Genomic DNA, 15,473 nt, shown 5'->3' with positions numbered 1-15,473 from the left:
AGTTGGGCCCATTGTTTTGCAGCTAGCTCCGCCTCCTGCGGCAGCCATTTTGTTGCCGCACCCACCATTCCTTGCCAGAATTCCAAATGTGCCCGCAGGCCCAAAAAGGTCAGTGACCCCTGGTTTAAACAAAGGCATTTAATGTAAAGTCTGGGGGGGGGGCTGTTCTGGAAAACAGAACGTTGGGCTCGGCTCTTTGCTCTGTACGAGCAGGGCTTTTCTGAAGACGGTTGGAAATCTGTGAGGCAACACCAGTGAAATCTATGATTACCCCACACAGTGCAAGGCCAGCACTCCTTCAAGTTGCCAGTCCCAAAGGCTAGGAAGGGTCTATCGTTAAAGCAACACCTGAGACTCCTAGGGAGGTGACCGTTCCAGCCAATATCCTGAGCCCTTCTCTGCAATCTTGCCAGATTTCCGCAAATACAAAGCCTTGCACGCAGCTCAAGGCAGTGTCGCACCCGTGCTTCGTCTCCTGACACCTACGCTCCTTTTCTTAAAGCTCTCAAACCTGCAAGGAGATTTCTGAGTTTAAAACAAAGCGTGCATGCTAAGCGAGTGTGGGCAAGAGGAAGACTGCACTGTGACACCGACACCTGATGTCAGTTAAGAGTTGGAACAGCCCAAGGGCGGAGACTCCAACGGCATAGCCAGCTTCAAGAGGGGACTGGATAACCAGATGGAGCACAAGTCCATCAGTGGCTATGAGCCACAAGGTATAGATGGAACACTCTGTCTGGGGCAGGGATGCTCTGTATTCTTGGCGCTGGGGGGGCAGCAACAGTGGGCTTCTAGTGTCCTGGCCCCACTGGTGGACCTCCTGATGGCACCTGGGTTTTGGCCACTGTGAGACACAGAATGTTGGACTGGATGGCCATTGGCCTGATCCAGCATGGCTTCTCTTCTGTTCTTATGTCTGGGGTAGTGATGATCTGTATTCTTGGTGCTGGGGGGTGGGAACAGTGGGAGGGCTTCTAGTGTCCTGGGCCCACTGATGGACCTCCTGATGGCCCCTGGGTTTTGGCCACTGTGTGACCCAGAGTGTTGGACTGGATGTGCCATTGGCCTGATCCAGCATGGTTTCTCTTCTGTTCTTATGTCTGAGGCAGTGATGTTCTGTATTCTTGGTGCTGGGGGGTGGGAACAGTGGGAGGGCTTCTAGTTTCCTGGGCCCACTGATGGACCACCTAATGGCCCCTGGGTTTTGGCCACTGTGTGACCCAGAGTGTTGGACTGAATGTGCCACTGGCCTGATCCAGAATGGCTTCTCTTCTATTCTTATGTCTGGGGTAGTGATGTTCTGTATTCTTGGTGCTTGGTGGGCAACAGTAGGAGAGCGTCTGGTTTCCTGGCCTCACTGATGGACCTCCTGATGGCACCTGGTTTTTGGCCACTGTGTAACACAGAGTGTTGGATTAGATCAGTCATTGGCCTGATCCAACATGGCTTCTCTTATGTTCTTATGTCTGAGGCAGTGATGCTCTTGGTGCACGGGGAGTAACAGTGGGGTGGCTTCTGGAGGTCTGACCCTGCTGGTGGGCCTCCTGATGGCACCTGGTGTTTTTTGGCCACTGCGTGACACAGAGGGCTGGACTGGATGCGCTGCTAGCCTGATCCAACATGGCTTCTCTTACATTCTGAGAAACAGGGAGAGAGAGGACTTCTTACCGGCCGTGTTCTTGCGCAGTTCATCAGAGAGCTGATAATTCTGCGTCCGAAGCTCCAGTAATTGTGCCTGCCAAGAGAAGGAAGGTAGGAGTTGGAAGACAGATCCCAAGGCTACATATGCAGCCCAGCTCTTCCTAGAGGAGACCCCCTGTTCTTCCTAGAGTTCTTCCTAGAGGAGTCCTCCCAGTCCAAATGGGGCCTTCTTGGACTCTGATGTCCCTGACACCTCTTCCATTGCATACAGTACTTTACAATCCTCCCCAAGTTCAGCAGACCCAAATTTAGACTAGCCCAAGGCAATCACTGAGATGAAAGATGAGTCCTGCTCTCACTCACCCCCTAGCTGCCCTCACTCGTCCATTAGCTGCCCTCACTCGTCCCCTAGCTGCCCTCACTCACCCCCTAGCTGCCCTCACTCGCCCCCTAGCTGCCCTCACTCATCCCCTTTCCACGGAGTCATGTTTCATCCTGGGCTTTTGGAGAAATTATACAGGAGATACAGAGTGGTTGCAGTGGATCCTACCACACCCATAAAGGAGTTGCTAATATTTTCTCCATCTGCTATTTGGCATTTCTAAAACCCAATGAGATTTACTGTCTTGAGAAAGGAAGGTGGGATGAAAAGAGCAAGGTCCTTTGAGCGAGACCCATCTCCTTTCACCCTCTTTCAGGAGAGTCAGTTTGGTGTAGTGGTGAAGTGCGCGGACTCTTACCTGGGAGAACCGGGTTTGCTCCCCCACTTCTCCATGTGCACCTGCTGATGTGACCTTGAGTTAGCCACAAGTTCTCACAGAACTGTTCTGCTCAAGAGCAGTTTCTGTCAGAGCTCTCTCAGCCCACGAGAAGAAGAAGGGAAAGGAGATTGCGAGCTGCTCTGAGACTAGTTTGGGTAGTAAAGGGTAGGGCAGGTATGTCAAACTCAATTCTTATACGAGCCGAATCTGACATAAATGAGACCTTGCCGGGCCATGTTGGACTGGGCCATGTTTGTACCTATTTAAGATTAGGTAGCAGAGATATAAACTTTATAAAGGACACAAACACAATTAGAGATTTAAGAAAACATTTTAAAACATGCTTAAAACATCAGCACTCGGTCATAATGGTGCTTTCTTTGTACTTCTCCCATGGGATCCAGAGAACTGGGGAAAGGAAGCTCTGGCTCTTTCCTTCCTTCCGCAGGGGATGAGGAGGGAGAGGAGTCTCAGCCAATAGAAGGAAGTGAGGCTTGGCTCAATTGCTCTGCTGTGTGATTGAGAGAGCCTGGCAAAGCAAGCTATTCCTCCTCCCCTAGGAAGGAGCCTCAGCAATTAGAGAAAATAGAAGCTTTGCTCTGTAGTTCCTGTGCAATTGAGCAAGCCTTGCAAAGCAAGCTGTGATGCAGAAGGAAGCAAAAGAGAAGAAGGAAGCAGATGACAGCCAGTTGCTCAGGAGCCTGATAGGAATACTCTGAGGGTCTGATTTGGCCCCTGGGCCGCATGTTTGACACCCAGACCATACAGGGTCACTATACGTCACCTCTGTTTGCCCTGACCTGGATGGCTCAGGCTAACCCAGTCTCAACAGATCTCAAAAGCGAAGCAGGGGCCGGCCTGGTCAGTATTTGGATGGGAGACCAATCTCTTCTTCTTCTATGCTCTAACCGCCCTGAGCCTGCCTCAGCGGGGAGGTCTTATTATTATTATTAACTTGACTAGCAGGGTCTGGGCATTGCCTTTCACCTGGCCAGACATGGCCCAAGAAATACTGATCTCTCTACGCAGGGATGGATTAGGAGGCCAAAAGGATTCTGGAACACAGCCCCACCCCAATGGAGGGAGGACCGTGCCTGCACACCTTGCTGAAAGAGACGGCTGCTGGCTTCCACGGGGCAGCGATGTCTTTCCCCCCACCTCCTGCAGAGGCCATCCTATGCAAAGAGAGTCTACCTAGCCCCACCCCCGCCTCACTGGAGCATCTGATGGTTTTACTGGCCAAGCCACCCAGCAGCCTCATGTTGGGGATCAAGAGCCCCGTGGCACGGAGTGTTAAAGCTGCAGTACTGCAGTCCTAAGCTCTGCTCATGACCTGAGTTTGATCCCCGGCGGAAGCTGGGTTTTCAGGTAGCCGGCTCGAGGTTGGCTCAGCCTTCCATCCTTCCGAGGTGGGTCAAATGAGGACTCAGCTTGCTGGGGGGAAAGCGTAGATGACTGGGGAAGGCAATGGCAAACCACCCCGTAAAAACCACCCCCGTAAAACCACCCCTGCCGTGAAAACATTGTGAGAGCGACATCAACCCAGAGTCGGAAACAACTGGTGCTTGCACAGGGGGCCTTTCCTTTCCATATTGGGGATGGGCGGAAGATTCCTCCCCCCCCCCCAGACAGCTTGATTTCAATTCCAAACAGAAAAGCCAGTTGGGGGGTTCACAAGGCAGAAAGAACGGCAGGGGTCAGAAGAAATCCATCACAATGAACATGTTCTCCGCAGCTGAGAACGAAACGTCTGGAAGAAAAACTTTCTCCAGTAGAACACGGCACTTGAGCCCGAAAGATTCTACAAACCCTAACATGTTCGTTGCAAGAGCAGCCAAGAATGCCTTTGTGTTTTTTATATTTATACTTTTTATTCTCCTAACAACAACTTCAACATGCAAGACAAAAGACAAAAGCACAGTGCAATATTAGGAAATAGGTCTGCGTCCAAGATTATACTACTGTTCTTTGTGTCATACGGTACAACGTCTTCAAAATTAAAAGTAAATCATTGTCCGATACAAAGGATTATTTGGAATTGTATTCTTTTGAGCTAAACAGTCGAGTACCGGATACCATACTATTACCATATATATGCCTAGGAGGTCGTTACATTCAGCCTCCCAACATTTGTTGGCCGCCCCCGGCCCAAGAGACGCCCGCCTTGCCTCAACTAGGGCCAGGGCTTTTTCGGTCCTGGCCCCGACTTGGTGGAATCAGTTCCCTACAGAGATACTTTTTATTCTCCTAACAACAACTTCAACATGCAAGACAAAAGACAAAAGCACAGTGCAATATTAGGAAATAGGTCTGCGTCCAAGATTATACTACTGTTCTTTGTGTCATACGGTACAACGTCTTCAAAATTAAAAGTAAATCATTGTCCGATACAAAGGATTATTTGGAATTGTATTCTTTTGAGCTAAACAGTCGAGTACCGGATACCATACTATTACCATATATATGCCTAGGAGGTCGTTACATTCAGCCTCCCAACATTTGTTGGCCGCCCCCGGCCCAAGAGACGCCCGCCTTGCCTCAACTAGGGCCAGGGCTTTTTCGGTCCTGGCCCCGACTTGGTGGAATCAGTTCCCTACAGAGATCCGGGCCCTACCTGACTTATTAGCCTTCCGTAGGGCCTGTAAAACGGAGCTGTTCCGGCAGGCTTTTAGTTGAGGCTGTGGGCGTCTATCCTTGATCTGGTTGGCCTCCCCTATCGGCACTGTCACCTGTGTTACAAAATGGATTCTCTGCCATCTCTGTTAGATCTCATGATGTGAGACAGCCAGGCTGGGCGACATGTGATGCGGTAAACTTCTCTGAATGCTGTTGAGCTGTCTGTTTTTAAAATGTTTTTTTTAATTGTATTTTATTGTTTGCATTTTAAAAAGTTTTATTGGTTTCAGAAAAAAATCAGGGATAGGGAATAGAGGGAATAGAAAAACAAAATACATATTAACCTTATTCTGCATAAAGATACTTTCAGAGTACAACCCGACATCTGCAGTGCTTTCTTTACATAAATTGTCCCATATTATTATCTCTAAGCTAATCATCATCAACATTTTAATATTTGATATTATAAATCTTTTGGTTAAGATATCTATTGGTTTTGACAATTCCAGTAAAGGCAATTTTGTAATATAAAATACAGGGGGGGGGGGGGGAAGGAGAAATAAGTTCACACCAGAGAATCTTAAGAGTCTTGAGTGTCTAACCAGGCCAAGAATTTCATCCAGTATTTTCTTGCCTCTTCCTTAGATTTCCCAGCCAACAGCTGGGATAGAAAGCCCAGCACTGCTGTTTCCATAATTTTTCCCACCAAGTCCATTTTCATGGGAATTGTATTTTATTGTTTTATCGTATGTTGTACTCCGCCCTGAGCCCTACGGGGAATGGGCGGAATAGAAATATACTAAAGTAAATAAATAAATACGACTTTGTCGGCGTAATTTTGAGGAGACAACCTTGAACTTAAATACGGAAGCTTTGATAAAAGAAAATAAGCCCATCGTTTTCGTAACCCAAGGTTTATGGAAGGCGGTTTGTTGCTGAGCCGTTTTGTTGCAATGCGGTTTCTTGCTACTGACAGCAAACTTGAGATTAAGTCTCGTTTTGTTCCATCTATACTGAGGCATGTCAGGTTGTCTAGAAGCAACATTTCGGGTGTAAGCGGCAAGGACGCACTTGTTATTTCTTTTATCAGTCTAACTACTTGTGACCAAAAGATTTTTATTGCTGGACACTGCCCCCCAGCAGTGAAAAAAAATTGCTTCAGATTTGCACTTTTTTGGGGGGGAAATCGGTGAGTATTGTTTGTCAATTAGATCTGGGACATCGTTGTGAGGGGTAAATCCTCCCCCCCCCCATCAGTATTTTAATCATTTGCAGTTTCACCGCAAAAATTCTGGATGCGAAACTGGGCGATGTCCAGATTTTTCCCCAGTCTTGATTTCACCAATTTATGTTTAAATCTGGGTGCCATTTTTTTAAAAAAATATGCCATTTGTTTGTTCTCTCCAATACTATTTAGCCGTCTGTACATTTTTGTGATTAAAATGCCTTTGTGTTTATTGCAGGAACAGGGCCCTCAGAAGCAGTGCTCCCTCTAAGCTGAGCTAGTGTGAGCTAGCTCACAATCATTTAGCCTCCGGCTCACACATTGTTGTCTTAGCTCAGGAAAAATGGCCCCAGAGCCAACTAATTGATGCAGGAGCCAAATCTCTTGCTCACAACTTTAATGCCAGTAGCTCACAAAGCAGAATTTTTGCTCACAAGACCCCACAGCTTAGAGGGAGCACTGCTCACAAGACACACCCACCCACACCCCTAACGGACAGCTCCTTTTTCCCCTACAAGAAACTGCTTCCCCTCTCAGACCCGCCCTGGTAAGAACCAAGCCAGGATTTGAACCCTGTTTCCATTGCTTTGCAGAAGATCCGGAATAGCCACTCCCTAGCCACGGCCCAACAACGGGCAGGTAGAATTCTGCATTACCACATGGTTAAAGAAGGATTCGGAGGGTGGGGGGTGGCTTTTGCACTGGACCTAGGGTAATCAAACTGTGGCAAGGGAGCCAAATGTGGCTTTTTCACACATATTGAGGCCACGCTGTCGTTTGACTTGGAGAAAGCATTTGTCTCTTTAAATCACTTTGCCAAGCCAGCCAACAGCTTGGAGAATGCATTTAAAGTTAAAGCTGCTTTGTTTCCACCTCTCCCCTCCCCCATCTATTTCCTTCCTTCCTTACAGTTGTCAAACGTCTGATGTTCATGACTTGTGGCTCTCAAACATCTCACATTCATATCTTGTAGATCAGTGGCCCCGAACCGTTTTGGCACCAGGGACCAGTTTTATGGAAGACAATCTTTCCACGGACCGGTGGGGGAGGTGGCGCTGGGGTTTTTTTGCCACCCCAGGCTAGCCCCCACACCCACGCCACATCCCTGCCCTCCACAGGGGTCCTTAAATGGGGGGGAGGGGGGAGACTGGGACTGTTTCTGCCTCCCCCTCCCATTTAACTGATAGGCGGAGGTCAAAGCAGTGCTGCCCCTTCTGCCGGTCCAGGACCCGGGTGGATGAAAGAGACTGTGTGGCCTCGCTCTGAGGCTGCCTCCCGTGCAACCTCTTTAGTCTGGGACTGCTCTGCCTCACTCCGTGGCCCGGTTGCTAGCAGGCCACGGACTGGTACCGGTCCACGGCCCTGTGGTTGGGGACCCCTGTTGTAGATAGATCCCAGTAGGCAGCCGTGTTGGTCTGAAGCAACAGAACAAAGCAGTAGACAAGGGCACCTTTAAGACCAACTAAGTTTTATTCAGAATGTAAGCTTTCGTATGCTCTTACGAAAGCTTACATTCTGAATAAAACTTAGTTGGCCTTAAAGGTGCCCTCGTCTACTGCTTTGTTCTATTCATATCTTGTGGCTCTCAAACATGTGACCTTTATTCCACGTGGCTTTTACGTTAATCAAGTTTGGCCCTGCACTGGACCTATCTGGATGAGGGGAAGGGTCATCCAGACCAAGGGACCCAGGAACACATGAAGCTGCCTTCTACCAAATCAGACCCTCACTCCATCAGAGTCAGTATTGTCCGCTTTGAATGGCAGTGGCTCTCCAGGATCTCAGGCGGATGTTTTTCACGTTACTTGCTGCCTGGTCCTTTTAACTAGAGATGCCGGGGACTGACCCTAGGACCTTCTGCATGCCAAGCAGAGTCTCTGCCACTGAGCCAGGATCTCAGGCCAAGGTTTTTCACATCATCTCTCGCCTGGACCTTTTAACTGGAGATGCCAGGGATTAACCCTAGGACCTTCTGCATACCAAGCAGAGGCTCTGCCACTGAGCTATGACCCTTCTTGTCCTATGGGATGGGATGGGATACACAGTCTCCTTTAAAAAACAACAGGTCTAAGCCAAGGGAGGAATGGCATTCATCATCTGAAGGCTGCAGTGGAAAAGCCGGAAACCAGAATGGCAAAGATCTCTTATCCTCGGATAAACAGAGATTCAAGGCTACGCTTCACCTAACAAACACACACCTACATATCAAACCCAGAGGAAGAGAACAGGAGGAACCAGCCAGATCAGGGATATCGAACATACAGCCCAGGGGCCGAGCTTCCTTTGCCCAGTTCCCTGAATTGCACAGGAGAGCTACAAAGAAAGCACCTTTAAGACCAAGTGCTTCTTTAAGCATGTTTTAAGATTTTTTTTAAAAATCTTTAATTGTGTTTGTCTGTGTCATATATAAAGTTTATATCTCTGCTACCTATTCTTAAATAGGTACACACACGGCCCAGCCCGACATGGCCTGGCCCGACAAGGTCTCATTTATGTCAGATCCGGCCCTCATAACAAACGATGCCGCTCTAGCAGGGCGTGCAAAATCCTGTACAACTCGTGATGTATAGAGCAGGCAAGCTGCCCCTGGAAAATTCTCCCTTCTAAGCGACTCATGAAAGCAACAGCCTTTTTCTTCGGCTCCACCTTATACAAAGCAGGCAAGGGAAAAGCAGGAGCAAAGTTACAAAGCGACCAATGCACCCTCTAAGCGGTGGAATCTTGTGAGCCAAAATTCTACAAAACTACTGTAGTGTAGGGGCTTCAGATTGGAAGGGAGGGGGGGTGAGGAGAAGCCTACTTGCAGCCAGCTGGAAGGTTTACTGAGCTAGACAAATGGGGGAGGGGGCTGTCGCATTACTTGAGAAACAGAGAAAATGTTTAGGGCCAAACTAGGTGGCCCCCTGGCCTCCCCCCCAAACAAAAAACGCTGATGAGGGCCCCACCAAATATGAAATTCTGGCTACGGCCCTGTCCAGGCCCCACCTGGAGACTGGCAACCCTACTCCAGGTGTTTCCCAAGCTGGAGCTGGCAACCCTTGAGGTCTCCTCCCCCCCACTCCAGCCCCTCCCCCCACCCAGCCAGTTTGGTGTAGTGGTTAAGTGCGCCGACTCTTATCTGGGAGAACTGGGTTTGATTCCCCACTCCTCCACTTGCAGCTCTGGCAGAGGTTGTCCTTGAAATGGCAGCTGCTGTGAGAGCCCTCTCAGCCCCACCCACCTCACAGGGTTTGATTCCCCACTCTTCCATTTGCAGCTGCTGGAATGGTCTTGGGTCAGCCATAGCTCTCATAGGAGTTGTCCTTGAAAGGGCAGCTGCTGTGAGAGCCCTCTCAGCCCCACCCACCTCACAGGGTGTCTGTTGTGCGGGATTGTAAGCCGCTCTGAGTCTCTGCAATTCTTCTTCTTCTACTCTCCTTGGTCTCCCCCACCCCCCGCCTCTGCAACCACGCACCTGCATCCGCTCGAACTCCTCTCCAGACAAGGACTGCGCCATCTTTCCTCCCCCTCTGCCCCCTGGTTCGAATCCTGCGGGAGGGGGGATGGAGGAACAACTGAAACGCCGGAAGGTGGTGCTGGAGGGGGGGACCAGATATCCCGTCCCCGCTCAGTCCCGGAGGGGGTGGGGGGCTTTAAGGCTCGATCATAGAGAGGAAGCAGGGAGAGGCAAGAGGGGCACGCATTCTCCCTCTTCCCCCCAAAAAAGAAAGCGTCGGAGGGGAAATCACAGGACCAGGTCAGAGACGCCGGGAGGCCGGAAGTGGGGGAGGCACGACGACTACGGGGCGCTAGAGCGTCCTTCCGGACGCGGCGCAGCGAAGCCTGAGGGGAAAGCGGAGAGCGGGAGAGGCTTCTTATGGGCTGGCCCCGGCCTCTATGGTCGCCGTTCCCGGAAGGAAGCGCCTACCGGGCCGCTCCGTTGCGCGCGGCGATCATAGAGAGGGAGAGGAGGGCTGCGCAGCGCGGAGGGTGACGTCATTGCCCGTGCTGGGGGGGGGGCGGGGCGGGGCGGGGCGGGGATGCAGCAACCTTCGAGGGACGGGGGGATCTTCCCTCAGTCCTCACAGCCAGTCTCCCCTCTAAACCAGCGGTCCCAAACCCTTTTGGCACCAGGGACCGGTTTGGTGGAAGACAGTTTTTCCACAGACTTGAGGGGCAGGATGGTTTCTGGAGGATACAATGGTGCACTTTCTCTTAGTTTGGTGTGATGGTTAAGTGCGCAGACTCTTATCCGGGAGAACGGGGTTTGATTCTCCACTCCTCCACCTGCAGCTGCCGAAATGGCCTTGGGTCAGCCATAGCTCTGGCAGAGGTTGTCCTTGAAAGGGCAGCTTCTGCCAGAGCTCTCTCAGCCCCACCCACCGCACAGGGTTTGATTCCCCACTCCTTCACTTGCAGCTGCTGGAGTGGCCTTGGGTCAGCCATTGCTCTCGCAGTTGTCCTTGAAAGGGCAGCTTCTGTCAGAGCTCTCTCAGCCCCACCCACCTCACAGGGTTTGATTCCGCACTCTTCCACTTTCACCTGCTAGCATGGTCTTGGGTCAGCCATAGCTCTCGCAGGAGTTGTCCTTGAAAGGGCAGCTGCTGTGAGAGCTCTCTCAGCCCCACCCACCTCACAGGGTGTCTGTTGTGGGGGAGATTGTGAGCTGCTCTGAGATTATGAGATTCAGAGTGGAGGGCAGGATATAAAGCCAACGTCATCTTATTATTATTATTACTACTACTGCTATTACTACATTGTAATACTTAATGAAATAATTTTCATTATATATTGCAATGTTGTGTGTGTGTGTATGTATGTGTGTATGTATATTGGCTACTGTGTGACACAGAGTGTTGGACTGGATGGGCCATTGGCCTGATCCAACATGTCTTCTCGTATGTTCTTATGTTCTTAATTATACAACTCACAGCCCAGTTGCCAACAGGCCAAAGACCGGTCCCGGTCCATGGACCCAGGGTTAGTGTGAGCTAGCTCACAGATTTTTAGCTTCCAGCTCACACATTTTTGTCTTTGTTCAGGAAGGATGAGGCCAGAGCACAATAATTTTATGCAGTCGCTCACCACTTTAAGGCCAGTAGCTCATGAAATAGAATTTTTGCTCACAAGACTCCACAGCTTAGAAGGAACATTGGTCCTCACCTCTGGCTTCTTCCGAAGCTCATCAAAGCTTGTTAGTCTATGGTGCTGCTGGGCCAGGCGCCGAGCCTCAATGGGTCACGTACCTCACAACCAGTGTTCCCTCTATGCTGAGTTAGTGTGAACTAGCTCACATGTTTTTAGTCTCCGGCTCACACATTTTTGTCCTAGCTCAAGAAAAATGGCCCCCGGAGCTAACTCATTGATGCAGCAGCTCACTACTTTATTGCCAGCAGCTCATGAAATGGAATCTCACACTTCTCCTGCAGCCCCAACACAGCTACCCATCTGGATCTCTCTACTGAGATCCAACCCCTTAGAAACCCAAGGGGATTGGGGGTGGGGGTTGATTTGGATCAAGTAGCGCCATAGAGACCCAACCAAATTTGGGGGTTAGATTCAAATCCAGCAGCACTTCGGGGACCAATGAGATTTTTTGGGTTAGATTAGAATCCAGCCCTAAGCTCTGCGCACAACCTGAGTTCAATCCCGGCAGAAGCTGGGTTTTCAGGTAACCGGCTCGAGGTTGACTTCCATCCTTCCGAGGTCGGTAAAATGAGGACCCAGCTTGCTGGGGGGAAATTGTAGATGACTGGGGAAAGCAATGGCAAACCACCCCGTAAAAACATCGTGAAAGCAACGTCACCCCAGAGTTGAAAACAACCGGTGCTTGCACAGGGACTACCTTTACCTTTTAACAAGCATAGGCAGCTTCAAGAGGGGATTGGATGAATATACAGAGCCAGAGGTCCATCAGTGGCTATTAGCTACAAGGTATAGAGGGAGCCCCGTGGCGCAGAGTGTTAAAGCTGCAGTACTGCAGTCCTGAGCTCTGCTCACAACCTGAATTCGATCCCTGGCAGTAGCTGGGTTTTCAGATAGCCGGCTCGAGGAGCCTTCCATCCTTCCAAGGTCGGTAAAATGAGGACCCAGCTTGTAGATGACTGCGGAAGGCAATGGCAAACCGTAAAAAGTCTGCTGTGAAAACGTTGTGAAAGCAATGTCACCCCAGAGTCGTAAATGACTGGTGCTTGCACAGGGGACCTTTCCTTTCCTATCGCCTTAGAGACCGGTGAGGTTTTCTGGCTTAAATTCAAATCCAGGCGTGCCTTAGAGACCCGAGGTGATTTTCAGAATGGAATACAGTAGCACCTTTCAGACCAGGAAGGATTTGCTGCCTGAGGATGGCCACAGGAATAAACAGCATCAAGGGGGGTTCCTGAGATTTATGGTAAAAAAAAAAAGGGTAAAGGCAGTCCCCTGTGCAAGCACCAGTCTTTTCCGACTCTGGGGTGACGTTGCTTTCACGATGTTTTCACGGCAGACTTTTTACGGGGTGGTTTGCCATTGCCTTCCCCAGTCATCTATACTTTCCCCCCATTGCTGGGTGCTCATTTTACCGACCTCAGAAGGATGGAAGGCTGAGTCAACCTGGAGCCGGCTACCTGAACCAGCTTCCTGTGGGATCAAACTCAGGTCGTGAGCGGAGGGCTCTGACTGCAGTGCTGCAGCTTTAACGCTCTGCGCCAAGGTTTCTCAGTAGCTGCTTGTCACAGTGAATGAAGGGAACCTCCCCGTTCAGAGGCAGTCACCCAGAGGCAGGAGGCAACATCGGGGAAGGCTTTGCTCTCTGTGCCAGGGGCGCTGAACTCATTTGCGACGAGGGCCGGATCTGGCATAAATGAGACCTTGTTGGGCCGGATCGTGTCGGGTTCAGCCAAACCATGTCGGCCTGGGCCATGTGTGCACCTATTTAAGATTAGGTAGCAGAGATACAACATTTATAAATAACATAGACAAATATATATATATTTTTAAAAAGAAACGTGCTTAAAACATTAGCCCTTGTTGGTCTTAAAGGTGCTTTCTTTGTATTTCTCCCATGGGATCCAGGGAACTGGGCAAAGGAAGCTCTGGCTCTTTCCTTCCTTCCCTAGGGGGTGGGGGGGAGCCTCTGCCAATAGAAGAGAGGCTTGGCTCAGTAGCTCTGCTGTGCAATAGAGAGAGCCTGCCAAAGCAAGCTCTCCCTCCTCCCCTTCCCAGCCTTTTAAGACGTAACCAGAATGAATATTACGCTGCCTGGATAAATAGAGACTGTAGCACCACTGTATTGTTTTAGCTTATTCTTAAAATTAATTTATATTTTGTATTTATATTGCTGATTGATTTTATCTGTTATTGTCATACCATGATACTGTATCATGCTCTGTAAGCCGCCCTGAGCCTGCCTCGGCGGGGAGGGCGGGGTATAAATAAAAACTTATTATTATATTATTATTCCTCCCCAAGGGAGGAGCCTCAGTTAATGGAGAAAACAGGGGTTTTGCTCTGTAGCTCCTGTGCAATTGAGCAAGCCTTGCAAAGCAAGCTGAGATGCAGAAGGAAGTGAGAGGGAACAGGAAGCAGATGACAGCCAGTTGCTCGGGGGCCTGGTAGGAGCTCTCCAGATTCGGCCCCCAAACTGCATGTTTGACACCCCTGCTCTATGCCGTTGTTGGCTGTCCAGAGACAGGATGCTGGGCTAGATGGACTGATCCAGAATGGCTCTCAGATATATAATGGTTTCTATGCATCTGAAGAAGGGAGGTCTGACTCACATGAGCTCATGCTGGAATATGTCTTATTTGCATTCTAAGCTACTCCCTACCAGATGATTTTACTATACTGTCATTGGATCTAAAATTTGTACCAGTTTGCATTCTGAGCCACTGACTCCCAGCTATGTGTGGCTTTGCTCCCTGTACCGGATTCCTCGTCTGATGAAGTGTGCTTAGAGAGCACACAAAAGCTTACGTTCTGAATAAAACTAAGTTGGTCTTAAAGGTGCACTTGTCTACTGCTTTGTTCTATTGCTTCAGACCAACACGGTTGACTACTTGGATTTGTCTTTCAGACGCCACTGGACTTCTCTTTTAGTCTGCTAGCCCTGGACAGTAGGAGAATATGAGCAAGGTCATTTCATGGGAACTGGATTTTCAGTTTATTACCTATTTTCATTCGCTTGGGTCAGAACACTGTGCCATCTTAGGAGCTCTCTCACAATTCGAAAACTGGGTTCGCGCACAAACAACCGCCCATTTGCGATGCAAATATCTCCCCCGTTTGCAATTCAAAATGCGCTTTTGCATGGGTCATGCCACATCAGAACGTGTTTGGATGCTGTTTTCGGGGGCACTTTCTTCATAGAGCTGGGACAGGAAGCTTCAGGGGGAGAGGAGGTCCAATGTCTAATAGTCTAGGCCAGGGGTGTCAAACATGTGGCCCGGGGGCCGAATCAAGCCTTCAGAAGGCTCCTATCAGGCCCCCGAGCAACTGCTGTCATCTGCTTCCTTCTCACTCTTGCTTCCTTCTGCATCACAGCTTGCTTTGCCAGGCTTGCTCAATCGCACAGGAGCTATAGAGCAAAACCTGTTTTCTCCATCGGCTGAAGCTCCTTCCTTGGGGAGGAAGTGGGGGAGGCAGAGCTTGCTTTCCCCCTCTCCACGTCATCTGCCTCCCTTCCCCACTTTTAAAACAATAATGGGGGAGAGTTTTGACTCGCAACACAAAAAGGATTTTGAGACATTAACCACTCCCCCCCCCCTTTTCCGCACAGCCCCGAGGCAAACTGAGGCTTCAGGCGCCTGCAAGTTGCAATGGAAGATAACGGGATCCTCATATTGTCTGTTCAAGCCTCATCATGTGTCCCTGAGGTGCAGAGCTTTTTCGAGGGGGGGTAGAAAAAGCCCAGCAGGAACTCATTTGCATATTAGGCCACACACCCTGGACATTAAGCCAGCCGAAAATGCATTCCTGTGTGTTCTTGCTCAGTAAAAGCCCCGCTGAGGTGGGTTTCTGTCCGCCTGAGTGCAGCGCCTTTGTCCTGTTTCTGCATCTTATGGCGACTGCCTTGAAAACGAGTTCTTCAAACTCCATCAGGTTGGACCCAAAAACATAACTGCACATGCTGCAAGGCCAATACACTGCCTGGTGGAATCAGCTCCCTATGGAGATCCGGGCCCTACCTGAGCTGCTGCCATTTCGTAGGGCCCGTAAGACGGAGCTGTTCTGCCGGGCTTTTGGTTGAGGCAGCGGGCGTCCTATTCCATCAG

At 49.9% G+C, this 15,473-nt stretch overlaps 1 protein-coding gene across 2 annotated transcripts in view; it reads right to left on the bottom strand.

Annotated features, from left to right (window-relative positions):
- GRIPAP1 (GRIP1 associated protein 1) overlaps nucleotides 1–9,801 on the bottom strand; it is a 125,487-nt gene extending 115,686 nt beyond the window's left edge. The window contains exons 1-2 of one of the 2 annotated variants that reach the window (XM_060252712.1): nucleotides 9,698–9,801; nucleotides 1,669–1,735 (exon numbers count right to left, since the gene is read on the bottom strand). In XM_060252712.1, coding sequence (XP_060108695.1) covers nucleotides 1,669–1,735; nucleotides 9,698–9,739 — 109 coding nt within the window. In that variant the 5' untranslated portion in view covers nucleotides 9,740–9,801. The remainder of the gene's footprint in view (nucleotides 1–1,668; nucleotides 1,736–9,697) is intronic. The other variant, XM_060252713.1, reaches the window with a different exon arrangement.
- Between the last annotated feature and the right edge of the window lie 5,672 nt (nucleotides 9,802–15,473).

This window comes from Heteronotia binoei, chromosome 13 (assembly GCF_032191835.1).
Source record: "Heteronotia binoei isolate CCM8104 ecotype False Entrance Well chromosome 13, APGP_CSIRO_Hbin_v1, whole genome shotgun sequence".
In the NCBI taxonomy this organism is placed as follows: domain Eukaryota; kingdom Metazoa; phylum Chordata; class Lepidosauria; order Squamata; family Gekkonidae; genus Heteronotia; species Heteronotia binoei.
This window is presented reverse-complemented; position numbering and strand designations above follow the sequence as displayed.